This window comes from Scyliorhinus canicula, chromosome 6 (assembly GCF_902713615.1).
Source record: "Scyliorhinus canicula chromosome 6, sScyCan1.1, whole genome shotgun sequence".
In the NCBI taxonomy this organism is placed as follows: domain Eukaryota; kingdom Metazoa; phylum Chordata; class Chondrichthyes; order Carcharhiniformes; family Scyliorhinidae; genus Scyliorhinus; species Scyliorhinus canicula.
In genome coordinates, this window is record NC_052151.1 from 182,268,079 (window position 1) to 182,295,801 (window position 27,723).

At 44.8% G+C, this 27,723-nt stretch overlaps 1 protein-coding gene across 6 annotated transcripts in view; it reads left to right on the forward strand.

Moving 5' to 3' along the window:
* Window positions 1–21: 21 nt before the first annotated feature.
* heatr5b (HEAT repeat containing 5B) overlaps window positions 22–27,723 on the forward strand; it is a 97,775-nt gene continuing 70,073 nt past the window's right edge. The window contains exons 1-8 of one of the 6 annotated variants that reach the window (XM_038800583.1): window positions 22–190; window positions 6,461–6,685; window positions 8,382–8,593; window positions 13,861–13,969; window positions 16,395–16,544; window positions 17,299–17,470; window positions 24,811–24,968; window positions 25,792–26,041. In XM_038800583.1, coding sequence (XP_038656511.1) covers window positions 6,560–6,685; window positions 8,382–8,593; window positions 13,861–13,969; window positions 16,395–16,544; window positions 17,299–17,470; window positions 24,811–24,968; window positions 25,792–26,041 — 1,177 coding nt within the window. In that variant the 5' untranslated portion in view covers window positions 22–190; window positions 6,461–6,559. Of the gene's footprint in view, window positions 191–228; window positions 321–6,460; window positions 6,686–8,381; window positions 8,594–13,860; window positions 13,970–16,394; window positions 16,545–17,298; window positions 17,471–24,810; window positions 24,969–25,791; window positions 26,042–27,723 lie in introns of those variants that run through there. The other 5 variants (XM_038800582.1, XM_038800579.1, XM_038800578.1 and 2 more) reach the window with 5 other exon arrangements.

Sequence of the window (27,723 nt, forward strand, 5' to 3'; positions counted from 1 at the left end):
GGTTAGCATTGGCGCGCGCATGCCCGTTGCGCAGGTGGGGGAGGGGCTGTGAGGCGGTGACGGGCCCCGTTGATGTCGGCTCTGCTCTGAGTGAGTGAGGGGTGGAGAGGGGTCTCAGAGTGACTGAGTGAGTAGCCGATTCCTTACCTGCGGCCGGGGTGAAGCCGTTCGCCGCTGCCAGGCCGAGCGGGTGAGTAGCAGGGCCGCAGGCGGAGACGGCGCGGTCCCGGGATTGTGGGCCTCACACCGCCCTGTCCCGGGCCAGACAGCCGGGATGTCCAGCGGCCTATCTGCAACCTGGGAACTATGCACATCAGTGGGTGAGGGGGAAGTGGGTTCACCCCCCTCGTCTCTGCCTCCTGTCTAACTCTGTGCCCATCCCCTGCCTGTTGTCACCACCCCCAGCTTGCCAGTCCCCCCGCCACCCCAGCTTGCCAGCTGCCGGCCACCCCCAGCTTGCCAGTCCCTCTGCCACCCCCAGCTTGCCAGTCCCCCCGCCACCCCAGCTTGCCAGTCCCCCTGCCACCCCCAGCTTGCCAGTCCCTCTGCCACCCCAGCTTGCCAGTCCCCCCGCCACCCCAGCTTGCCAGCTGCCGGCCACCCCCAGCTTGCCAGTCCCTCTGCCACCCCAGCTTGCCAGTGCCCTGCCACCCCAGCTTGCCAGTCCCCCTGCCACCCCCAGCTTGCCAGTCCCCCTGCCACCCCCAGCTTGCCAGTCCCACTGCCACCCCCAGCTTGCCAGTCCCACTGCCACCCCCAGCTTGCCAGCCCTCCTGCCACCCCAGCTTGCCAGCCCCCTGCCACCCCAGCTTGTTAGTCCACCTGCCACCCCAGCTTGCTAGTCCACCTGCCACCCCAGCTTGCCAGTCCCCCTGCCACCCCAGCTTGCCAGTGCCCTGCCACCCCAGCTTGCCAGTCCCACTGCCACCCCCAGCTTGCCAGCCCCCCTGCCACCCCAGCTTGCCAGCCCCCTGCCACCCCAGCTTGCTAGTCCACCTGCCACCCCAGCTTGCCAGTCCCCCTGCCACCCCAGCTTGCCAGTCCCCCTGCCACCCCAGCTTGCCAGTCCCCCTGCCACCCCCGCTTGCCAGTCCCCCTGCCACCCCAGCTTGCCAGTCCCCCTGCCACCCCAGCTTGCCAGTCCCCCTGCCACCCCCAAATTGCCAGCCCCCATGCCACCCCCAACTTGCCAGTCTCCCTGCCACCCCCAACTTGCCAGTCCCCCTGCCATCCCCAGCTTGCCAGCCCCCTGTCATCCCCAGCTGACCTGTACCCCTGCCACCCCCAGTTTGCCAGACCCACTGCCAGCCTCAGCTTACCCAGCCTCCTGCCATCCCCAACTTGCCAGTCTCTCTGCCACCCCCATATTCCCAGTCCCCCTGCCACCCTCAGCTTGCCCATCCCCAGCATCTCTCCTCATGCCCCCCTTGCCAGTACCTCAACCTGCCCTCCCTTTGCCAATCTCTTCTCCCACACCCTTGCCGGTCTCTCCTCCTGCCTCCCTTTGCCAACCTCTTCTGCTTCCCCCTTGTCAGCCTCTCCTGTACCCCCCCCCCTTGTCAGCCTCTCCTGTCCCCCCTTGCCAGTCTCTCCTCCTGCCCCCTTGCTAGTCTCTCCTCCCGTGCCCTCCTTGCCAGTCCACACTTGTCTCTTTTCCTATCATTCCTTGCTCATCCCCCCCTTACCCTCGGATTATGTCTCTGATTTCCTGCATTGTTGGCATTTAGTCTTTATTTTGTGCTGCAGGAAGGGAAGTTGTTGCCTTTTTGATTGGTGCACTGGCATAGCTGCTTATGACCCTGTAGTTTATTCGCTTGATCATATTAGTCCTGTGAAGTTTTGTATGCCGTGGCGTCTGTTAGGCCGAATGCCTACTTCTGTGTTGTAAATGCTTTGTAATTATTTGACAGGAAGCCAGCCATCTCCTGATTTCAAAAGGATCTGCAATAATAAATTGTTTTTCACGACCTCGCCACCTAGGAGCATTTCACAACCAATTAACTCAGTTTGTAAGCATAGCCACCACTGTAGGAAATGCAGCAGTTAATTTGAGCATAGCTAGCTCCCACAAACAACAATGCCAGAATGCCAGTTTTCGTGACATTGGCTGAAAGAAAAATAATGGTCAGGGCACAATTCTCAAAGAGAAGATGGATTGGCCCTTGGTGTCCAAAGATGTGCAGGTTAGATAGGATTATGTGATGGCGAGGGATAGGTAGGGTTCTCTTCGGAAGGTCGGTGCAGATTCATTCTATGGATTCAAACAGCTTGCAAATTGGGCGAGAGTGCGAATAGTGCATTCTCATCATCAGTATAGCATGTTTCCTTGGAGCATTGTTGCTGGATCATGAGGTGTAGTGAAATGTCTTTGCTGTGAAACCTGTTCATACATGATTATTTCTGGCAGAAGTGACTAGATATTGAGGAGTAGGTATCCATCTAGGCAATATTTACCCCTCCCTGAACCATTGTTATTTGATAAAACTGCAGATGCTGGAGATCTGAAATAAGAACAGAAAGCCTAGAAAAACTCAGCATGTTATAATAATTATATAATAATCTTAATTGTCACAAGTAGGCTTACATTAACACTGCAATGAAGTTACTGTGAAAAGCCCCTAGTCGCCACATTCTGACGCCTGTTCGAGTACACTGGGAGAATTCAGAATTACCTAACGGCACGTCTTTCGGGACTTGTGGGAGGAAACCAGAGCACCCGGAGGAACCCACGCAGACACGGGGAGACCGTGCAGACTCCGCACAGGCAGTTACCCAAGCCCGGAATCGTAAATGGGATTCTGGAGCTGTGAAGCACCAGTGTTAACCACTGTGCTACCGAGTCGCCCATAGTCTGGCAGCGTCTGTGGAGAGAGAAACAGAGTTATGACTCGAGTCGAAACGTTAACTCTGTTTCTCTTTCCACAGATGCTGCCAAACCTGCTAAGTTTTTCCAGCACTATTTGTGTTTATTTCATTGTTATTCAAAGTGCCTTTTGGTGATACAGCAGTGTGAGCAAATTATTGAAATATTTCTCTCTCCAGTAATGAACTATTCGGGTTGAGCACAAAACCATGTCCTTAGATGTAGGAAAAGAGGACAGGAGTCACATCTGTATCTTAACTCCATCTATCTACCTCGGTTCTGTAACCCTCAATGCCCTTACCCAACAAAATCTATCGACCTCAGCATTGGCATTTTCAGTTGATCCCCCCAACCTCAGCAGGTTTTTTGGGGGTAAAGTTGGACTATTAGTGTGAGGAAATGCTGTCACCCTGAATCACCTGGCTCTAATGTTACGGTTATGCCCCCTTGTTCTGGACTCTCCTACCAGGTGTCTATCCACCCTGATTCTGCCTTCAAATCTCAGGATCCTGGAAAGCAGTTTTACGAACTTCGTTGTGAATGACAGCTGTTTTTTCTTTTGAACAGGAAGCATTTTTAAATGGTTGATTTCCATAGAAGAAACAGCACACAAGCAGGCCATTCAGCCCATATTGTCAATCCCAATGTTTATTCTTCAACCAAGCCTCCTCCCACCCTCTTCATCTCACTCTATTAGTTCAGTATAATATTATTTCTTTCTCCCTTATGTACTTGTGTAGCTTCCCAATAAGTATATCTTTTTTTTAAAATAATTTTTATTGAGAAATTTTGATTTTATACAACATTGACGCACCTTAGTAAAATACCGAAAATAACAATAATATTAACAATCATATACATTCGCCCCATCCCCATGAACAACCCAGCATTTTAACAACAACGCAAATTAACACACTATAAAGTTACAGAATAAACACTACAATAATGCACCCCCCCCCCCCTCCCCTCCTCGGGTTGCTGCTGCTATTGACCCAGTTACCTATCTCTGAGCCAGGAAGTCCAGAAAAGGCTGCCATCGTTTATAGAACCCTTGTATTGATCCTCTCAGGGCAAATTTGACCTTTTCCAATTTTATAAATCCAGCCATGTCACTGTTCCAGGTCTCCACACTTGGGGGCCTTGCATCCTTCCATTGTAACAGAATCCTTCGACGGGCTACTAGGGACGCAAAGGCCAGGACACCGGCCTCTTTCGCCTCCTGCACTCCCGGCTCTACCGCAACTCCAAAAATCGCGAGTCCCCACCCTAGTTTGACCCTGGATCCAACCACCCTCGACACCGTCCTCGCCACCCCCTTCCAGAATTCTTCCAGTGCTGGGCATGCCCAGAACATATGGGCGTGGTTCGCAGGACTCCCCGAACATCTGGTGCACCTGTCCGCACCCCCGAAGAACCTACTCATCCTAGTCCCGGACATGTGGGCCCGGTGCAGCACCTTAAATTGGATGAGACTAAGCCTCGCACATCCCAATAAGTATATCTGTTATTTGCCTCACCTACTATATGTGGTGGGGAATTTCATACTCGTAACCACTCTGGGTGAAGGAGTCGTTCCTGAATTCCTCATTGGATTTATTCGCAACTACTTTTTTCTTTATGACTTCTAATTTTGTATTTCTTCACAAGTGGAAACATCTTTATGTCTAGTTATCAAGCCCACTTCATAAGCTAAAGTGTTTCTCTCAGGTCACCCAATAGTCATTTCTGGAAAACAAAATGAGTCCCGGCCAGTTCAATCTCTCCTGATAGTTATCATCTCTTAGTGATGGGATAATTGTAGTGAACTTTATTTGCACCTACTCCAGTCCCTCAATATCCTTTTTATAATATGTAGACCAGCACTGCATATAGTTCCCCAAGTGTAGTCTAACCTAGGAATTTTCAAAGATATTCCCGCGGATGGGTCATGGGATGGTGTAGAACGGGTCGTCAAAAGTTCATCAAAATTAACCCCAAAGATCGCCTGACCATGTTTATTTACCGTTTTCTCTTTAGGTAAATTCTCACTGCAGTACAGTGTATGACCACACGAGGCTGACTTCCTTGCCTCGCTGGGCCAGAGTGCAGTTTGCAGTCAGAGACCTGGAAAATACTCTTTGGTTGGCATATCCTGCTGTGTTCAATGTCAGGATCTGTATTATTTCTTGAGTTCAGTGTGGTATTAGTTCTTTTTTTTTTAAATTTAGATTACCCAATTATTTTTTCCAATTAAGGGGGCAATTTAGTGTGGCCAATCCACCTACTCTGCACATTTTTGGGTTGTGGGGGCGAAACCCACGCAGACACGGGGAGAATGTGCAAACTCCACACGGACAGTGACCCAGAGCCGGGATCGAACCAGGGACCTCAGTGCCGTGAGGCAGCTGGGCTAACCACTAGGCCACCGTGCTGCCCTATGTGGTATTAGTTCCTGAGTTCTAACAAACCTGTGCGTCTTTTATCATTCTCTCAGTTAACCAGGACAAACAGCCTCCTCCAGTCCTACAAACCCTATGTTCACTTCTTCCACTCCCGAATTGTCTCTCCACACTGGGGATCTTGTCCTTCAAGGATGCTCTGTTTCTCATCTCCTCCCCTGCCGCTATCACCCCCTCTCCCCAGGCACTCGTCCCCAAGCATCCGTCTCTGCTATATGGCTACATGGACTCCCATCAGCTGAATCAGTTCCTCGACCGCAATGAGTTTAGCATCTACCTTTATCGCGCTTGAATTATTCGCCAAAGATGGCATTAGCTGGCGACTAAGCTACACATGTATACAGGAGCCGGTAAAATGTTGCAGATGTATGGAATGGGATGATTCTGCAAGTTTTGCATATTGGTCAGCTGAGCTGTGCCAGCATTGCTTTTTTTTAAGCATGTTTTCAGTCTGTTGGATAATTACCTGGGAAACGGTACTGACAGGCGTCCGATGTTTTTTAGTTCAACAGTTAGGACTCCTGTTTCTGAAGTTGAAGTTTTGAGTTTAATTTCCTATCAAAGATTGTGTTAAGTTTTGAACGCTTGGACATGACGTTGTTAAGACTGTGCAATATTGAGCCTGTTAATCTTTCCAGGGCTTGCACGCAATTTTCCAAATGCTAAAAATGGGTGTGAAAAAATGAAATAATCAAATAATCCTAAATTACACCCTTTAGCAAGGTGTCGGGTTGGAGCTGTCGATTAAGGTGAAACAGCAGCTCAATTTACAATTTTTACATTCAATGATACAGAAGTGACAGCAATGAATGTGGCATTTTTAGAAGTAATTATGGAGAATCTTTTGTGAACGTGGCGTGGGTCGCGATAGTCGTCCATTTCTGTTCACTCGAAAAAAGGTTTGAAAAACACTGGTCTACCCCAAAGTTCTATATAACTTCTCTGCTTTTCACTTCTGTTCCTCCAGCAATGAACCCCATTGTTTGTATTTTTTTTAATGCCCTTATGAACCTGGCAACAATAACAGTCAAATGATTTTTAGACCGGCCATTCATTGCAACTGTGTTCTTACTTTCTAATTGTTCTTTTTGGCTAGGCAGTGTGTAATTTATCACCCCATATGGAAATTATCTGAATGAAATGTACTTTTTTTTTACAGCAGGACTGAATCCTAACCCGAGAACCATCACGAGAGGCTGAATCCTCAGTCTGCTTGTTTCTGGATACTTGTGGGCACGTGTCCAAATAACCTAGTGGGATGGAGCTAGCCCACAGCTTGTTGTTAAATGAAGAAGCCCTGGCACAGATAGCTGAAGCAAAGAGGCCTGTCTTTATCTTTGAATGGTTAAGGTTCTTGGACAAAGTGCTTGTGGCTGCTAATAAGGTAAGTAAAAACCAGAATCGTTCAGGGGTTTGAGAGTTTAGTTTCTCAAAGAATGAGAAAAGGAGCAGTTAGAACCAGAAAACTGCTGGAGTATATTGAGTAATGTGAAAATACGAACGTGAATTGTAAATGATTGACCCTTTGAGATTTTAGGGTACAGCAGCACGGTAGCATTGTGGTTAGCACAATTGCTTTACAGCTCCAGGGTCCCAGGTTCAATTCCCGGCTTGGGTCACTGTCTGTGCGGAGTCTGCACATCCTCCCCGTGTGTGCGTGGGTTTCCTCTGGGTGCTCCGGTTTCCTCCCACAGTCCAAAGATATGCAGGGTAGGTGGATTGGCCATGATAAATTGCCCTTAGTGTCCAAAATTGCCCTTAGTGTTGGGTGGGGTTACTGGGTTATTGGGATAGGGTGGAGGTGTTGAACTTGGGTAGGGTGCTCTTTCCAAGAGCCGGTGCAGACTCGATGGGCCGAATGGCCTCCTTCTGCACTGTAAATTATATGATTCTAATCCCTGCCCCCTAGAATTGCCAATGGTGATTATCTCACATTTCTAGTTAAAGAATTGATTACATTTTAAATGCAGTTCACACTCAATGTCAACTGTACAATATCTTTCTATAAGTTCAAAGAGAATATAGAATAGTAAGATTGTGAGGAAAATATGAAGTAAAGTACCAGGGAAATGAAAATGTGACCATACTCCTAAACAGAGGTTGATGCACTGGCTTCTTTATGCCCCCTTCTCCTTGTCACCCCTAACATAAATATGTCCTTCCACCAGCACAAACTCCAGTTGAATGAACTTCTGGGATTTAAGCTGAAGCAATACTGTCGTAGGATCATGGTGGCTGGAAACTTGACTATTGATGGTGGATCAATAGAAGATTAGGATGCACAAAATATTAGAGTGAGAGCACCAAAGAAAAAGGAAGGGCTGCAAGGGTGAGGGCAATGAGAGAGCTTAGAGTGGGAGGTGAAGATTTTAAATGTTGAGGAGCTTGGAGCAGTGTACGTCAGAGAGAGACCAGGGGTGAATGGGAGTAGACACATGAATTTTGAGCAAGTTGGATTTTATGGATGGGGAAAGAATTGGAAGCCATTTAGGATAGCATTGGAATAATAAGGGTGACGATCACAGCTATGGACCAGATTTTGAGCAGCAGTGAGACTGGGTTAGGAATGGAGATGGCCAATGTTAGCCAGGTGGAAGAAAGTAGTCTTGATGGATAAGAGGTTTGAGACTCTGCGGTAGGTTACACGGGACATCAAGGTTTTCATGATCTGCTTCATCCAAGAAGAGGGTGGAGTCAGTAGCAAGGGAGCCAAATAATGACAGCAGCCAGAAGTGATGGCAGCAGTCCTCCTCCTCTGGAGAAAGTTGTGATTCATCTATGACCTGATGCTGGACAGGAAATCTGACAGTACAGTGGTGGGTCTCAAGAAGAAGAGTTGGGTGTCAAGTATGTATATGAAGTTGACGGAATAATATCAGAACAGGTCAGCATGTAAGTGAGGAAGAGGAGGGAACCGAGGTAGATCTTTGATTGACAGTGCGAGAATAAGAAGTGACAGCCTGTTGTAGGGTGAAACAAAACAGCTCCAAGTACCCCCAAACAGGCCAGAAATATGGTAGAATTCCGATTGAGGATCAGTCTCAACTGATTTGTGTTGCCTTTTTTATTTATGGCTTCAGGTGGATGTGAAAGAAAAGCAAAAGAAATTGGTAGAACAACTTACTGAGCTGATAAGCAGCTCCTCGGGCCCCCCCACACGCAAGCTGCTGGCTAAGAATCTCGCTACTCTCTACAGCATCGGGGATACCTTCACTGTCTTCCAAACCTTGGATAAATGTAACGATGTCGTCCGGAGTAAGGATGACACAACTTCCTATCTGCCTACCAAATTGTAAGTCCAAGTTAAGGGACCATTTGAGGAAGAGCGTGTGCTAATTTAAATGGTGCAGGTGGTCAGTACAAGAGCCGATGGTACAGTTTGCATGAATCATGGAGGATTACAGCAGGAGGCCATTCAGCCATCATGCCTGGGCTAACGCTTTGAAGGAGCATCCCTAATGCTTCTCCAAATTTTTTTCCCAACTAAGGGGCAATTTAGTGCAACCAATCCTGCACATCTTTGGGTTGTGGGGGTGAAACCCACACAGGCATGGGGAGAATGTGCAAACTCCACACGGATAGTGACCCGGGGTTGGGATCAAATTCAGGTCCTCGGCACCGTGAGGCAGTAGTGCTAACCAGTGCGCTACCGTGCCGCCCTCTTTTCCAAATCTTTTCAGTTCCTGTTTGAAAATGGCTCATGATGCCCACATCCTGAGAATGAATGAAAGAAATGTCTCCTCCATGGGTAACCTTCACTAGCTGTGTGAGTGGTGAGATTCTTTTCATGAAAAATTGGCAAATAATGTATCTTGAGAATGTAAGAATTGCAAGTCAAAAGGAGGCCAAGATCCATCTATTCATCTCCTGCCATCCTGATAGTTGCATGGTTAAACAGTTAATAGTTGTTGAGTAACCATGATAGTCAAGCTCTGTCAATTAGTCTACAACAAATCCAGACATGAACTGTGGAAAACCATAATCTGGAGGAGCAGAAATAGGCCATTCAGCCCATCAATTCTGCCCGCCATTCAATGAGATCATGACTGATCTGATATAATCCTAAACTCCACTTTCCTGTCTTATTCCCATAACCCTTGGTTCATTTACTAATTAAAAATCTGGCTATCTCAGCCTTAAAATACTTAATGACCTAGCCTCCACAGCTCTCTGCAGTAAAGATTCACTAGCATCTGAGAGAAGAAATTCTGCCTAATTTCTGTCTTAAATGGGCGACCCCTTACCCTGAGATTATGCCCTCTGGTCCTAGACGCTCCCACAAGGGGAAGCAACCTCTCAGCATCTACCCTATCAAGCCCGCTAAGAATCAAATATTTCTCAATAAGGTCACCTGTCAGTCTTCTAAACTACAGTGAGTACAGGCCCAACCCACTCAACCTCTCCTCTTAGGAAAATCCCTCCATACGTCGGGTCAACCTAGTGAACCTTCTCTGGATTGCCTCCAATGCCAATGTATCTTTCCTTAGATAAGGGGACCAAAACTATTCACAGGATTTCAGATTTGGTCTAACTAGTGCCTTGTAGTTTTAGCAAGACTTCCCTATTTTAATACTCCGTTCCTTTTGAAATAAAGGCCAACATTCCATTTTGCCTTCCCTAATATCTGTTGAACTTGCTAACTTTTTGTGATTTATGCACGCAACCCACAAATCCCTCTGTGCTGCAGTTTTCTGCAGTCTTTCCCCATTTAAATAATATTCAGCTTCTTTATTCTTCCTACCTAAGTGCACATTGCCTGCATTATATTCCATCTGCCACGTTTTTGCCCACTCACTTCCCCTGTTCATATCCTTCTGTAAACTGTGTCAGCCTCGCCACTTGCCTTCCCACTTATTTTTGTGCCTATTTTTGCCACCTATTTTGGCAGTGTGTTCACTTCCCTCGTTGAAGCAATTAAAGCCATCAGTGTTAAGAACTTTGGGAACCATGCACTTACTACATGTCCTGTCTCAAATTACTGATTGTTTCCATAATGTTTTCCATGTAATTTCAATGAATTAATGCAAACTGCTGTTTCATAGATTGACAACTCACTCACTGAAATATTATTTGCATAGATTGCTGCTGAATTTTTACCTAACGGGGGGTGGGGGGGGACGATGCGCGTGTGTGTGTGTGTGTGTGCGTGCGTGTGTGCGTGCGTGCGCTTCGCGTCTGCATGACTGCACCTCAGACAGGCTGTAGCACACAGATGTGAGAACCTAGATTATATGCTCCATTGACTCTTCTGACTGGCGAGTGCTACACACTGATCTTGTGAGATTTTAACCTTTATTCGAGATTGTCAAATATTTTGTGATGTGTAAATCACTGAATCATAGAATGATACAGCACAAAAGGAGACCATTCTGCCCATTGTGCCTATGCTAAAACTTAGATATCCAATTAGTCCCACTCTCCTTTGCTTTTTCTATATCTTTGCGAACATTTCCTCTTCAAGTACTTACCTAATTCAATTTTGAAAGTTCTGCTGACTCTGCTCCCACTACCCTCCCAAGTAGCGCGTACTAGATCATCATAACTTGTTGAATAACCTTTTCTCCTCATGTCGCCACGAGTTTTTTTGACAATCACTTTTATTTAATCTGTGTCTTCTGGTTACCATTCATTCTACCACTGGAACAATTTATTAGTTATTCCTATCAAAACCGGTCATGATCTTGAATCTCTTTATCAAAACTTCCATTAACCTCTGTTCGAGGGAGAGCCACCCTAGTTTCTTAGCGTAACTGAAGGTTTTCAGCTCTTGTACCATTCTGGTAAATCTCGTCAGCATACTCTCTAAATCCTTGCTCTCCTTCAAAGTGTAATGTCCAAAATTGATCACAATACTCCAACTGAGGTGTAACCAATGTTTTAAAAAGATTTAGCATAACCTCCTTGCTTCTGTACTCTGTCAAGGCTTCGCTATGCTTTTTTAACAGCCTCCTCAACTCCTGCCGCTTTCAAAGCTACATATACCCCCAGAGTCCTCTGCACTTGCTCCATGTTAAAATTGTGCTGTTTAATTTACATTGCCTCTCCATTCTTCCCACCAAAGTGAACTGTTATGGGCCAGGGTTTAGAAAATGCCAAAGTATATCATGGAGTTCACCTGACTGTTTATTGATTTTGGTTACGATGAGCACAAGAGCCTGCCTTTCAGATGTTATTCAACAGAGTTCTTAGGCACTTGTAATCAAAAAAATAAGCTTTATTCTACAAATTTAGTTACCATTTTTATAAACACACACAGTAAGAAGCTTTATCGACTACCAACATAAAGGCCCACACAGCTACAGTAATCTATGTATAGCCCTTAATGAATTCCCCCTTAACTGTTTCAATTCAATAACAAAATCCAAATAAAACCAGAAACCCCTTTTCAAAGGTGAGGCCCAGCACACGGCACTCAAGACTTCTTATTGATACTCTTGTTCCCCTTTCCAAACAGCAGGTTTGAATTCCTTCCAGAAAGCTATTATCTCCTTTAAGTTAGAAAGTAGTCTGAAAACAGCTTTTAAAATGAAGATAGAGAGACACTTCTTTCATCCTTTGCAGTTCAAAACCAATCCAAACTCAAAGTGAAAATAAAACTCAGAACCACAGCCCAGCTCCACCCACACAATGACATAACTGAAGCCATGTGATAAGACAACATTTTTTAAAGGGAAACTCCCCATGACAGAACCACTTCACTGATTTAAATTTCATCTCCTATATGTCTGACCATTTCACCAGTTTACCGGTGGCCCCCTCAATATTTTTATTATCCCCATTGTCTGTTACATTTCTGACTCTTTATTCCTGTTTACCCAAATGCAGGTTATTAACATATCACAGAAGGAAGATTTTATGAGGAAAGGCTGAGTGACTTAAGGCTGTTTTCGTTAGAGAGAAGAAGGTTAAAAGGTGACTTAATTGAGGCATACAAGATGATCAGAGGATTAGATTGGGTGGATAGTGAGAGCCTTTTTCCTCGGATGGTGATGGCTAGCATGAGGGGACATAGCTTTAAATTGAGGGGAGATAGATATAGACAGATGTCAGAGGTAGGTTCTTTACTCAAAGTAGTAAGGGCATGGAATGCCCTGCCTGCAACAGTAGTGGACTCGCCAACATTAAGGGCATTTAAATGGTCATTGGATAAATATATGGATGATAAGGGAATAGTGTAGATGGGCTTTAGATTGGTTTCACAGGTCGGCGCAACACCGAGGGCCGAAGGGCCTGTATTGCGCTGTCATGTTCTATGTTCTATGGCCTGAGCATAGACAATTAGGGAATACCACAGTATACTACTGTTCACCACTATTCTGCTTTCTGTCCCTTAGCCAATTTTGTATCCATGATGGATCCTGCTCCATCCCCTCAGCTTCAGCTTTGCTCACAAGAATGCTGAAAAATTCCATCACCAGAGGAATTCCAGGAGATTATTATGCAAGCTTCCATTTGTTAACCCACATTTGCTTTGATTTACTTTATTCTCTCTAAAATGATTCTCAATTACTAATTATTGATTGAAGAAGAACATTTTTAATGGTGAGCGAGTAGGAAGGGTGAGGTTAACCTGCAGAGAAAGAGTGGTGCAGACTTGATGGGCTGTATGACAGTTCCCTTACAGAAACTAATCTGCAGTAGGAGCAAGCGGAGTGGTTTCTAACTCTGAATATGGTCCTTGTTTCTTTAATTTAACCTCCACTAGCTGCTTTCTTGCACTTCGCCCGAACTCCAAGAAGCAGTGCGTGACTTTTTGAAGAGTTACCCAAGTTGCACCCTATATGTTTTCTTTGGCTCCCTCTACTCTGTGTGCTCCAAACACTTCACTTGTTCCAAACAACCTGCATAAATGCCCCTTCTTCTGATGTCCGTTGTAGTTTTGCTCTGCATTTCTGTCTCTTCATTCCCAATTGTCTGAAACTTTACTCCTTTTGTGCACCTCCAACTTATTTTCATTCCTTCCTTAAGCCAGTGCTTTTTCCTTCCTTTCCATGTTCCTGTATCCACAATTAGATCTATTTCTTGATGTACCCTCTTATTTTATGTTCTGTGCTTAACTTTGTATCTCTTCAGCCCCCTTCGAAAATGTTTTATTTTCACCTACAACATTAAGTTTCATAGTTGCCATGTCAAAGAGGTTAAATTATGAGGACAGGTTGCATAGACTAAGCTTATATTCCATAGAATATAGAAAATTAAGATGTGATCAAGTTGACATATTACGATGATTAAAGGATTTTATACAGTTGATAGTGATAAACTGGTTCCTCTGCTGAGGAGAATCCAGAATGTTTGGGGGGGGGGCATTACCTTGAAATCAGAGCTAAATAGGAAACACCATACACAATCTGGATTTTTACACCCCCACAAAAGACTGTTGAGACATTGGGTCATCAAAACATCTGGAACATTGTTGGATAGATGGAGTTACGGTACTGATCAGCCGTAATCTAATTGAACACAGTGGAAAGACTGAGTGGACTCCTCCTGTCTCTTGCGTATTTTACACCTGCGAGAGAGAGAATGAAATTAACAGTGAATGGATTTTGGTGTTGACAGGACGGCCGTGGCCTGCATCGGAGCCTTTTACGAGAAGATGGGCCGAATGTTGGGTAGCTCCTTTCCAGAAACTGTCAGCAATCTTTTGAAGGCCTTGAAAAATGCAGAGGTAAACAGTTGCTAAATTCAATCTGTGGTGGTCCAGAAACATGATGAATCAAATATAAGTGAGCTGATGCTGTTGATTCAACAGACTGTAAAACAAAATCATGGCAATGTCAAGTAGAATAGAAGTGTTCTGAATTTGGGGAAGGTGGTCCTGCCCTTTTGGTGGACTAGGTGTGACATTGTAGAGCTGGAGTTGGGTTACTTGCATCAATGTTCCACTGGTCAATGGTTTTCACTGAGTCCAGGTACCGTAGAGTGGGACTGCAATCCTACCTCTGAGCATGAATGGATTTGTTGAACACTGACAAGTGGAGCTGAGTTTCCTGAATTTATCTACTCCTTTTTCCTCTTTTCAATTATTTTCACCAGCAAGTTGCTCTAATATAGGTACAAAGCAGAGCCTGTAACCTAAGGGACTGAAGTCCCATGATCTAAAGGAGTCAGTAATGCAGTCAATCTTGCTCTAAAGTGCCGGTTAGTAATACCACTAAAGATTGCATGTAGACTATCAGGTGTCCTGTCAGGATCTTTATCTGTCATTGTGTATGCACTGCAGTCTTTTCAAAAGGAGAGTTAGAGCATCCCATCAAGGTGGTGATTAACTGCTGTGTCTCAAACTCTGTGAGGTTCTTCATTGACTGCGGAAGTAACCAGGTTATGTAAAGTGTACTTATGTAAACAACCCTGATTTTGACATTTGATCCCCTCTGCCATAAGCTTCAGTACCTCAGCGCCTCCACTGAGAGGGAAACAAGGCTCAATGGTATTGAGAGCGAATGGTGTCAGTGGGAGTGTCAGTGAGAGAGGGATGACTACCCTACAGAAGTGACTGTAAAGCGCTTTGGGACACCCGGAGGTGGGGAACCTTCATAATCTTTGAACAATGCTGTGGAATCATTTGCTTTCCCTCTGAACAGGCAGTCTGGGTTTGCTTTTCCCTGAATAGATCCCGCAATGCAGCACTGCCTCTGTTCTGCGCTTGAATAGAAAAAAACCAAAGGTGCAGCAGCCTTTTCACAATCTCAGGACTTTTAAGTGTTGTCAATGTTGGAAACGCAACTGTCAAATTGTACACAGTCAGCTTCCAAAAACAACAGTATATTAATGAGCAAGAAATCTGTTTTTAGGGATATTGGTTGAGAAGTACTCCACTGAAGTGTCAGCCTGGATTGTGTGTTCAAGTGCTGGCAGGGGCTTGAACCTGTGACATTCTGATTCAGAAGCCAACTGTGCTACAGCGGATAGATTCTGGATAGAAAAGGTCAAAGCAATCTAGTCAGCATAACTTGTGGAAAAAAGCTATGTTGCTGACCAGGCAGTTCAACCATTTATTGTAAACTTACAGCAGTTGGTCAGGTTACCTCTTCACCCACTCAGCCCTAGTAACAATACAGAAGCAGCTTCCAGTATCTCTCCTAAATTGTAACCTTTCATCTATGGTTATGTCCAAGTGAGTGAATCTTCACTGGATTTCTCCCATGGGTTTCAGCACACCCTGTGGGATGATGTGCTAATGTCCCAGCAACCTGAGATTATGTGATGGACGCCAGGGATTTTTCCCAATCATCAGATGTGTCACAAGCCCTGCCCTCGAGTTGAGCTGTTGGGATGATGGTCTGTTTGCATATTATGTGGGTGCAGGAGCTGCTCTTTATGCTGCTTCAGATGTGAGCTTCACGTAATGGAAACTGGTGTGTCGTAGCCATGTCCTGACATTGACCTGTTGATGTACTTGGTGTTTGTATAACCACAATGCAGGACTACAGGACCTCCACCAGTGGTCATGGAGCTACTGAAAAATAATGGGCACTAGGAGCAGCTAAATCCTCAAATTGGGAGTTGAAGCCTGAGCTCCAATGGTCTGGAATAGCAGCTCCTCTGGAATGATGAGTTTTCAACAAATAAAATGTCACCTCAATTGTCATATATCACATGTTGGTTTCTGGATGCTAACCTATTGTCATTTGCAAAGCCCGGTGAAAAGAATCACCAGTCCTTGCGTACAGCGTAGAATTCCCTCTGGAGTGTCAGCCTGGATTATATGCTCAAGTCTCTGGAATGGGGCTTGAATCTTCGGATTCAGAGATATAGGCACCATCCATAGTTGACATCAACTGCTCAGCAAGTCCACTGAGAGTCTGATGCTAATTAACTCCCAATAATGGCTGAATCAATGCGCTTGACCTGTATTTTTTCTTTTGATTCAATGTAAATTGTAATCGGATGTTTCTATTCTGAATGCCAGGATAGAAATTTCTAATGCTAGTTCTGAATATCTGGGCAGAATTATGACTTCAAATTGAAAACTGACCTATGTCAGTTCATTGTGGTCCAATTCTTTCACCCAAAGGCTACAGTTGGCCTTCACTGCTTGGGTGTAATGCCAGGTCTGCTAGTTTCTAAAGTCATGTCTGTGTTTTTAACAGTCACAAGGCCGCAGTGAGATTCTGCTGAGCTTGCAGAAGATACTAAATGGTTTGGGTGGTGCAGCTGCTTCCTGCCATCGAGATATCTACAAAAATGCTCGTTCAGGTTTGACTGACCGATCAATGGCTGTGCGGTGTGCAGTAGGCAAGGTAAGAAACTTGTTTTTGTTCTTTTGTGCCGTACAGCAATATTTTCACGTTATGCCAAAGTGCTTCAGGTCCAGTGTTATATAAGGAAGGATGCCAGCCAACTTGCAGGCATAAAGATTTCAATGCCCAATAAACCACTGTTGTTGGTTGAGGGAAGAATACTAACCAGGACACTGGAAGGACTCTGTGCTCGCCTATGAATAGTGCCATGTAATCTTTTACTTCCACTTTAGAAGGCGGATGGGCCCTAGGTTAACATATCCTCTGAAAGATGATACCTCCAACAGTGTAGCACTCCACAGGAATGTCAGCTTGGATTATGGGCTCATTTCTCTGAAGTGCGAGTTGACTCCACAAACTCTGACTCAGACGGAAGCGCAACCATTGGAGCAAGGATGGCCATTGAGTACAATAATGACAATCAGTTGTGCAGCATTTAAAAAGAGAGATTAATCAGTCTACTTTTCTGGTAAGGGATTAAACAAGTAAACATACATAGTAATGGATTCTGGTTATTGATTCGGTCGAAAGTTGTGGAACGACAGTGAAAGACAGTTCCAGTAAGAGTGTCAGCCTAGATTTTGTGCTCAGGTCTGTGGATTGGGACCCGACGGGAATACTACCCACTGAGCCATTGATGACACCCGAGGTGGAGAGAAGAAGGTTTCTTCCTTCAATGTGGATATTTGATTTATGTCATTTGTGTTTCTGGGAGCACAGTGCAGTCCTGAAAATACATCTGTTTATATCCTAGTGCCTCCTGGAACTGCAGAAGGAATCCGTCTTCATGTGGACCACAGAGCTGGAAAACCTTGCTACTCTTTGCTTTAAGGCCCTGGAGGGATCTAATTATGGTGTCCGAGTTGCAGTATCCAAGTTACTTGGGACAGTCATGGCAACGGCTTTAACACCGAAACATGCAGCAGGTGTGTGTCACAGAAAGTAATGTACTGATTTGTTCCCCAAAACAAAACATTTCTGAAAGATTTGCCAAGTTGCACTTTGCCTGGAAGGATAGTGGAAGCAGATTTAATAGTAATTATCGAAAGGGAACTGTTTAAATACATGGAGGGGGAAAAGTTTCAGGACAATGGGTGCAAAGCCGGGAAATGGGATCAATTGGATATCTATTCAAAGGGTTAATATAGGTATAAAAGGCCTAATGACCTCCTGTGCTGTACAATACGTTAAGGGGAGAGGAATGCCAACATAAATATGGGGAAGAGGTGACATAGTGATATTATCAATGGACTCAATCCCGAAACCCAGGGTGTCTCTGGTGACTCCGGTTCAAATCCCACCGTGGCAGCTAGTGGAATTTGATCAAAAATCTGATATTTAGATCTGGTTCACTTCTCTGTCCACAGACGCTGTCAGACCTGCTGCGATTGTCGAACATTTTCTGTTTCTGTTTCAGATTCCAGCATCTGCAGTAATTTGCTTTTATCTTTGGCTCACAAATCTCCTTTTGAGAAGGAAATCTGCCTTCCTTACCCAGTCTGGCCGCTTTTCACAGTAACTTCATTGAAGCCTACTGGTGACAATACGCGATTATTATTACATGTGACACCGCATTGTGATTGACTCATAACTGCCCTCTGAAATAGCCTAGCAAACCACTCAATTGAAGGACAATAATAATAATCTTTATTAGTGTCACAAGTAGGCTTACATTAACACTGCAATGAAGTTACTATGAAAAGCCCCTAGTCGCCACATTCCGGCGCCTGTTCGGGTACACCGAGGGAGAATTCAGAATGTCCAATTCACCTTTCGGGACATGTGGGAGGAAACCGGAGCACCCGGAGGAAACCCACGCAGACACGGGGAGAATGTGCAGACTCCGCACAGACAGTAATCCAAGCCGGGAATCGAACCCGGGTCCCTGGTGCTGTGAAGCCACAGTGCTAACCACTGTGCTACCGTGCTGCCATAGAAATGAGCCACAAATGCTGGCCTTTCCAGCGATACCCACATCAGATTAAATAATTTTTAAAAATAGGTTGAATCTATGGTAATGTGTGCAGTGGTTTAAAACTTATTGACTGGTAACTTTGAAATCAAAAGACAGCTCTTTTGAAAATGTAAATTTCCTGGTTGATTGTATTTTCAGCAATATTGAAGAAAGTGGCTGTTAACCTTCCTGTAGAGAAATATTTCTGCCTATGCCAATGCAATCAACGGATCTGGAGTCTTTTTTTCTTTTTTGCGATTTTGCACATGAACCATTCGCCTTCTGCTACCTGGCCAGAGTCCCCATTCCTGCGTAAGCGCAGATTGACTGTTTAGCCACGTGGTACATCACAGAAAACCACAATTCTGATCTCAGCTGTCTGTGCACTTTGCAGCGAGTGTAACTTGATTAAGATGGTGGTTGGGAACCCCCACCTTCTTGTTACCTCTACCCTGCGACATTGACTCCAATTGTAAGAAAGAAAAGGGCTTGCATTTAAAAAGCACCTTTCAGGGGGTCCTGAAGCACATCACAGGCAATCAAAACACTTCTGAAGTGCAGTCACTGTTTATGGTAGGAAATAGGACAGCCAAGTTACACACAGCAAACTCCCACAAAGAGCAAAGTGATAACGACCAGATGACCTGTATTTTGTGATGTTGATTGAGGGATGAATATTGGCCAGGACACCGGGATGAACTCCCCTTTGAAATAGTGCTTTGGGATCTTTTACTTCCACCCAAGAGGACTGACAGAATCTTGGTTTAATGTCACATCAACAGGCAGCACCTCCAACAGTGCACCATTCCCTCAGTACATCACCAGACATGCCAGCCTAGATTCCGTGCTCAAGTCGAGTGGGTATTAAATCTGCGAACTTCTGATGCGAGAGTTTGTGCTGCCCACTGAGCCACAGCCGATACTGATTTTATTCCTATAGCTCAGATAACCTAAGATCTTTTGATTGTATGGACAGTTTAGCTCAGTTACACACAACCTTTACCAACTTAATGTTTTCAATACCTTAATTAATTTGTAAAAGAAAGCCCTTTTTATTTTGGAAGAAATGAAATGTGATCTTAATGCTGCATTGGGTGAATACCAATGTGCACAGTTGCAAACTAACATTAAAATTAGCTCTAAATATTTTTGGAGATGTAATGTTAACAGGCACAGCGAGAGGGTGCTGTGCACATTCTGTCAGTCCCTATTCTTATCCCATACAGTGCTAACCTGTGCATTTGCCATAGCTTTCAATTTAGGAATTGAGAGATCAGGAAAGACGCTGGTATTGGAACTGATTAGAAAGATAAAGAACTATTGCATGCAGTGTGATATACTAAAGATGGTTGGAATATTGGAGTGTAGACAGGGGTGCTAATGAAGTTTGCTAAAACCATATTACATGTACTTAATTTAGAAATTATTAAAATAATCTTTTAAAATGAATGTCTATTCAGCCACCTGGAGATACCCAAGGCACATGTTTCAATGCAGTTCCCGCTTTTATTTTTGCATTACACAACTTTTTTAGATCAGTGTTTTCTGGATATTCTTTGGAATCCCCTCTCTCTTCCAATATTCTGGTGGTTTACAAGCTCACTGTTGTCCATGCCATAATCCATTAGGACATTCTTGCATCAAATGTCCAACAGCAAAACAAACCACTCTGCCCAACAGGTCTTTGCCAGTGTTTATATTTCAGATGAGCTTTTCCCTAATTTCTCTTCCCCCCCCCCCCCCCCAAACCCTCTGTCTAACCCGATCAACAATTCCTTCTCTCCCTTTCTCTATTTTTTCTCCCATCCCTTTTAAAACATCTGTGTTTTAGGTCTAAGCTACTCCCTGTGGTAGCAAATTCCAAATTCTAACCACTCTGGATCAAGGGGTTTTTTCCTGAATTTCCATTAGAACATAAGAACTAGGAGCAGGAGTAGGCCATCTGGCCCATCGAGCCTGCTCCACCATTCAATGAGATCATGACTGATCTTTTGTGGACTCAGCTCCACTTTCCGGCCCAAACACCATAACCCTTAATCCCTTTATTCTTCAAAAAACTGTCTATCTTTATCTTAAAAACATTTAATGAAGGAGTCTCAACTGCTTCACTGGGAAAGGAATTCCATAGACTCACAACCCTTTGGGTGAAGAAGTTCCTCCTAAACTCAGTCCTAAATCTACTTTCCATTATTTTGAGGCTATGCCCCCCTAGTTCTGCTTTCACCCGCCAGTGGAAACAACCTGCCCGCATCTATCCTATCTATTCCCTTCATAATTTTATATGTTTCTATAAAATCCCCCTGCATCCTTCTAAATTCCAATGAGTACAGTCCCAGTCTACTCAACCTCTCCTCGTAATCCAACCCCTTCAGGTCTGGGATTAACCTAGTGAATCTCCTCTGCACACCCTCCAGCGCTAGTACTTCCTTTCTCAGGTAAGGAGAACAAAACTGAACACAATACTCCAGGTGTGACCTCACTAACACCTTATACAATTGCAGCATAGCCTCCCTAGTCTTAAACTCCATCCCTCTAGCAATGAAGGACAAAACTCCATGTGCCTTCTTAATCATCTGTTGCACCTGTAAACCAACTTTTTGCAACTCATGCACTAGCACACCCAGGTCTCTCCGCACAGCAGCATGTTTTAATATTTTATTATTTAAATAATAATCCCTTTTGCTGTTATTCCTACCAAAATGGATAATCTCACATTTGTCAACATTGTATTCCATCTGCCAGACTCTAGCCCATTCACTTAAACTATCCAAATCCCTCTGCAGACTTCCGGTATCCTCTGCACTTTTTGCTTTACCCCTCATCTTAGTGTCGTCTCCAAACTTGGACAAATTGTCTTTGGTCCCCAACTCCAAATCATCTATGTAAATTGTGAACAATTGTGAGCCCAACACTGATTCCTGAGGGACACCACTAGCTACTGATTGCCAACCAGGGAAACATCCATTAATCCCCACTCTTTGCTTTCTATTAATTAACCAATCCTCTATCCATGCTACTACTTTACCCTTAATGCCATGCATCTTTATCTTATGCAGCAACCTTTTGTGTGGCACCTTGTCAGAAGCTTTCTGGAAATCTAGATATACCACATCCATTGGCTCCCGGTTATCTACCGCACTGGTAATGTCCTCAAAAAATTCCACTAAATTAGTTAGGCACGATCTGCCCTTTATGAACCCATGCTGCATCTGCCCAATGGGACAATTTCCATCCAGATGCCTCGCTATTTCTTCCTTGATGATAGATTCCAGCATCTTCCCTACTACCAAAGTTAAGTTAACAGGCCTATAATTACCCGCTTTCTGCCTACCTCCTTTTTTAAACAGTGGTGTCATGTTTGCTAATTTCCAACCCGCCAGGACCACCCCAGTGTCTTGTGAATTTTGGTAAATTATCACTCGTGCATTTGCAATTTGCCTAGCCATCTCTTTTAGCACTCTGGGATGCAGTCCATCAGGGCCAGGAGACTTGTCTACCTTTAGCCCTATTAGCTTGCCCATCACTACCTCCTTAGCGATAACAATCCTCTCAAGGTCCTCACCTGTCATAGCTTAATTTCCATCAGTCACTGGCATGTTATTTGTGTCTTCCACTGTGACGTTCGACCCAAAAAATCCTGTTCAGTTCCTCAGCCATTTCCTCATCTCCCATTATTAAATCTCCCTTCTCATCCTCTAAAGGTCCAATATTTACCTTAGCCACTCTTTTTTGTTTTATATATTTGTAGAAACTTTTACTATCTGTTTTTATATTCTGAGCAAGTTTACTCTCATAATCTATCTTACTCTTTATTGCTTTTTTAGTAGCTTTCTGTTGCCCCCTAAAGATTTCCCAGTCCTCTAGTCTCCCACTAATCTTTGCCACTTTGTATGCTTTTTCCTTCAATTTGATACTCTCCCTTATTTCCTTAGATATCCACGGTCGATTTTCCCTCTTTCTACCGTCCTTTCTTTTTGGTGGTACAAACCTTTGCTGAGCACTGTGAAAAATCGCTTGGAAGGTTCTCCACTGTTCCTCAACTGTTTCACCATAAAGCCTTTGCTCCCAGTCTACCTTAGCTAGTCTCTCATCCCATTGTAATCTCCTTTGTTTAAGCACAAAACACTAGTGTTTGATTTTACCGTCTCACCCTCCATCTGTATTTTAAGTTCCACCATATTGTGATCGCTCCTTCCGAGAGGATCCCTATCATTAATCAATCCTGTCACATTACACAGGACCAGATCTAGGACCGCTTGTTCCCTCATAGGTTCCATTACATATTGTTGTAGGAAACTATCGATGATACATTGTATAAACTCTTCCTCAAGGCTGCCTTGACCGACCTGGTTAAACCAATTAACATGTAGATTAAAATCCCCCATGATGACTGCTGTACCATTTCTACATGCATCAGTTATTTCTTTGTTTATTGCCTGCCCCACCATAACGTTACTATTTGGTGGCCGATAGACTACTCCTATCAGTGACTTTTTCGCCTTACTATTCCTGATTTCCACCCAAATGGATTCAACCTTGCCCTCCATAGCACCGATGTCATCCCTTACTGTTGCCTGGATGTCATCCTTAAATAACAGAGCAACACCACCTCCCTTACCATCCACTCTGTCCTTCCGAATAGTTTGATAGCCGTGGATATTTAACTCCCAGTGTGACCATCCTTTATCCATGTTTCAGTAGTGGCCACTAAATCATAGTCATTCATGATGATTTGCGCCATCAACTCATTTATCTTATTCCGAATACTACGAGCATTCAGGTAAAGTACACTTTTGTTGGCTTTTATACCTCTGTTTTGAATCTTAACACCTTGATCAGTCACCTCTCCTAAGTTATTTTTCCTCTTAACTTTTCTCCTAATTTTCCTTGTTGTTGAACCCATATCTTCATGTAACAACCTGCCACGTTGCTTTCCATTTATGTTTTTACTTCCCGTTTTATTCCTTTTAGTATTACTGGGCCTATTCACTGAGCTCCCCTCAGTCACTGTACCTTGTACTGTCGCCCTTTTTGATTTTTGACTATGGCTTTTCTGCCTGACATTTTCCCCCTTACTTCCTTTTGTTTCTGTCCCTGTTTTACTACCTTCCGACTTCCTGCATTGGTTCCCATCCCCCTGCCACATTAATTTAAACATTCCCCAACCGCTATAGCAAATATGCGTACTATCCATGATGCTCTCTGACTCGCGGATGCTCCACTGGACATCAGTTCCAGTCCTGCCCAGGTGTAACCCGTCCAGTTTGTACAGGTCCCACCTCCCCCAGAACCGGTCCCAGTGCCCCTGACACCAACCCTTCAGCCACATATTCATCCTATATATCCTGTCATTTCTACTCTGACTAGCACGTGGCACCGGTAGTAATCCTGAGATCACTACCTTCGAGGTCCGATTTCTTAACTTCCTTCCTAGCTCCCTGTATTCTGCTTTTAGGACCTCATCCCTTTTTTTACCTATGTCGTTTGTACCGGTGTGTACCACGACCACTGGCTGTTCACCCTCCCCCTCCAGAATGTCCTGTACCTGCTCCGAGACATCCTTGACCCTAGCACCAGGAAGGCAACATACCATCCTGGAGTCTCGTTTGCGGCCACAGAAACGCTTGTCTATTCCCCTTACAATTGAATCACCTATAACTATTGCACTGTCACACTTATCACCCCTCCCCTCTGCAGCAGAACCTACCGTGGTGCCACGAGTTTGGCTGTTGCTGTTTTCCCCTGAGAGGCCATTCCCCTCAACAGTATCCAAAGCGGTATATGTTCTGCAGGGGAATGGTCACAGGAGATTCCTGCACTACCTGCCTCGCTCTCTTGCTCTGTCTGGTGGTCACCCATTTCCTTCCTGCCTGCGGAGTCTGAGCCGGCGATGTGACCATCTCTCTATGCGTGCTATCCATGATGCTCTCTGACTCGCGGATTCTCCACAGTGTCTCCAGCCGCCGTTCCAGCTCTGAGACTCGTGCTTCCAGGAGCTGTAACTGGAGACACTTCCTGCAAACATGCTGACCCTGGGGACTGGAACTGTCCCCCAGCCTGCCACATGGAGCAAGAGGAGCAGACCTCGCCTTGGAGCTGTCCTGCCATGATTTGTTAATGACTATCTTATATTAGAGTTTTTAATGACTATCTTATGTTTATGGGCACTAATTTTTGCCTTCTCCACAAGTGGAAACATTGCCTCTGCAATCTGGATCAGGCCACCCCTTAACCCTAGTTTTTCTTGAGAAAAGAAGCCCAGTTTATTCAGTCTTTCCTGCTAGTTTTCACATATATTTTTAATTGACACAGTCATGCGGCAGAATGTGAAGCGTGCCAACCTAGAGGAGGTGTTGGAGTTGTTGGCAACAGGATTCCTGCGTGGGGGTTCAGGATTCTTACGGAGTGGAGGAGAGATGCTGAAAGGTGGCGGGTCTGTGAGCCGAGAAGTGCGAGTTGGCGTAACGCAAGTGAGTACCTTGAGCTCTCGCCCTACATTCTGCAGCATCACCCCATAGGAAATCATCAACATGCATCATGAAGATGGCTAAAAGTTTTCCTTTGTGATAGCAATAAAAGTTCAGTTGAACTCAACCTACTTTCGGCAAAACAGACCTCACCAAAAAATACCGTACCTTACAAGCATCATTCAAGCGGCAGACATAATTGTTCAGTTTTCAGAGTTTTTCTTATGCAACTGTTGCCTCTTTGGGCAGTTTCAAAAACACCTCTCAAAGATGTCGCTCTACAAAAAGGTGGCCTTTATGTCGATTGACCTTCAGTGTTCAGAATATGTGGCCGAAAGAGCTGAACAAGATTACCTTTCCAGCTTTGCGCGAGTCCACTCTAACATCTATAATCACCCAGTCACTCTTCAAAACCAACTAACCTCGCGAGTCCCATCTGTAGTGACCAGCAGGAAATCCCTCTAAATGCAGCCTCGGTGGAGAGAAACTCTCCGAGGCCAAATAAAAATGTAAAGTGCCATCGGATAGCCGGGTGCTTCACAGGCTGCAGCCTCTGAGAAACATCCTGCTAAACGCGCTGTTAATTTGAATCCGCTGAATTGCGCCCTTTACCTCTGGCCTCCTGTTCCAATATCACAATAGTGATAGCCACTATTGGCTTTGCAGCTGCCCGACCTAGCTGGAGAGATTAACATGGCAGAAGCAGTGGTTTTGTAATAGACTTCAGTGACAATGGGAAATTATTAGCACCGGGGACAAGTAAGGGTGTGTGCTATCTTTGCGACACTTCATTTAGAGAGCTTTTTTTTTGTATTCTCTGTTTCAGGCGTATGTTGTTTTTGTCACCACACTTGGGGGACAGTGGCTGGAGCGTAACTTTGCGACATTCCTTACCCATGTACTGGAGCTCGTCTCCCATCCCCGGGCCACCCAAAGTCATGTGGAAGCGGTGTACTCTCGGCGTTGTGTCTCGTTCATTCTTCGGGCGACTGTGGGCAGCATCCTCGGCGAGAAGGCTCAGATTGCAGCTGCGAAGGAAGTGTGCCAGGCTATTGCCAAACAGATGAAGACAGTGGGTAAGAGGAAATCTTTGATCGACCTTTATTGGCCTTAGCGATGTATCCCTGTCTGTAAAAGAACTCGTCATGGATTTAGAATCATCACACACAGAAAGTGACCATTGGTCCCATTGTGCCTGTACTGGCTCTTTAAAAGAGCTTTTCAAGTCGTCCCATTCCCCTTACTCTTTCCCCATAGCCCTGCAAATGTTTCAAATTTGCTAAGTAATTTGCTGTGATGATATGTACACACCTAATTCTCTATCTCAACTGTGCACTGCTCAATGAAGTTGCTTCTCCAGTATCATGAAGTGGATTTGGACTCTGCTGACATCTTCATAAATTCATACAGCAGAGAAAGAGGCCATTTGGCCCATTTTTTGCCCGTGCTCACTCCTGTTGTGCAATTATTCCCACTTCCCCCTGACCTTACCCCTAAATTTTTCCTTTTCATACTCATTCCGTTATTGTCACAGTTCTTCCTTCCACAAGCTGGTGGGAGAGCTGAAAAGATTTACTTGGCCACATCTGTGACCTTCGGATGGTGCGCTAACCTTTCATTAGCCTCGAGATGAGATCTCAGCTGGAATCCAGCAATTTAATTCCCAGCGGCAACCTGTTAGCCACCAGATGTGCGGGCAGCTATCCAGCTTATTTTACCTCCCCAGCAATTCGTCACCAATTTAAGGCAGTGAGTTTCAGACATGTTTTGCAGACTATTTTAGACCTGTCTTCAGTCATCCTTTGCTGTGAGTGAATTTTCTCCAGGACTGTGATTGACTTTGTCATTCCAAATCTCATGAGGAATGTTATAAAAATTTAAAGCTGTTTCTCTATCCCATACTCTCTTTTTCCTCTTTTTTTTGTATGCCTCTCAAACTATCTTAGCAGCTCTATCGTCTCTGTTTGCCTCACTCTCTGTCCCAGTCCCTGTCTCACTTTCTGTCCCAGTCTCAATTTGCCTTTCTCTCGATTTCCCAATGATTAAAGTACTGCAGTGTGGGGCACCAATCTATGGGAAGAAATTTGAGGCTTTAGTGATTATAGATTGCAGATTTCCCACAATAACACCCATTTAAAAAATATATATTTTTACAGGATGTGGGCTTCACTGGCTCGGCCAGCATTTGTTGCCCATTTCTTGAACCGCTGCAGTACACTCACTGCACTGGTAGGGAGGGAGTTCCAGGATTCTGCCCCAGCGACAGTGAAGGAACAGTGATGTATTTCCAAGTCAGGATAGTGAGTGACTTGGAAGGAAACTTGCAGGAGGTGATGTTCTCATGTATCTGCTGCCTTTGTCCGTCTAAATGATAGTGGTCGTGGATTTGGGACGTGCTGCCTAAGTAGCCTTGGTTGGTTCCTGCAGTGCATCTTGCTACTGTGCGTCGGTGGTGGAGGGAGTGAATGTTTGTGGAAGGGATGTAAATCAAGTGTGCTGCTTTGGCCTGGATGGTGTTGAACTTCTGGAGTGTTGTTGGAGCTGCACTCATCCAGACAAGTGGAGAGTATTGTGCCTTATAGGTCGTGGACAAGCTTTGTGGAGTCAGGAGGTAAGTTACTCACCTCTGACCTGCTCCTGTAGCCACAGTATTTATATGCCTCGTCCAGTTCAGTTTGCGGTTAGTGTTAACCCCCAGGATGTTGACAGTAGGGGATTCAGTGATGGCGATGACTATCAAGGGGAGATGGTTTGATTC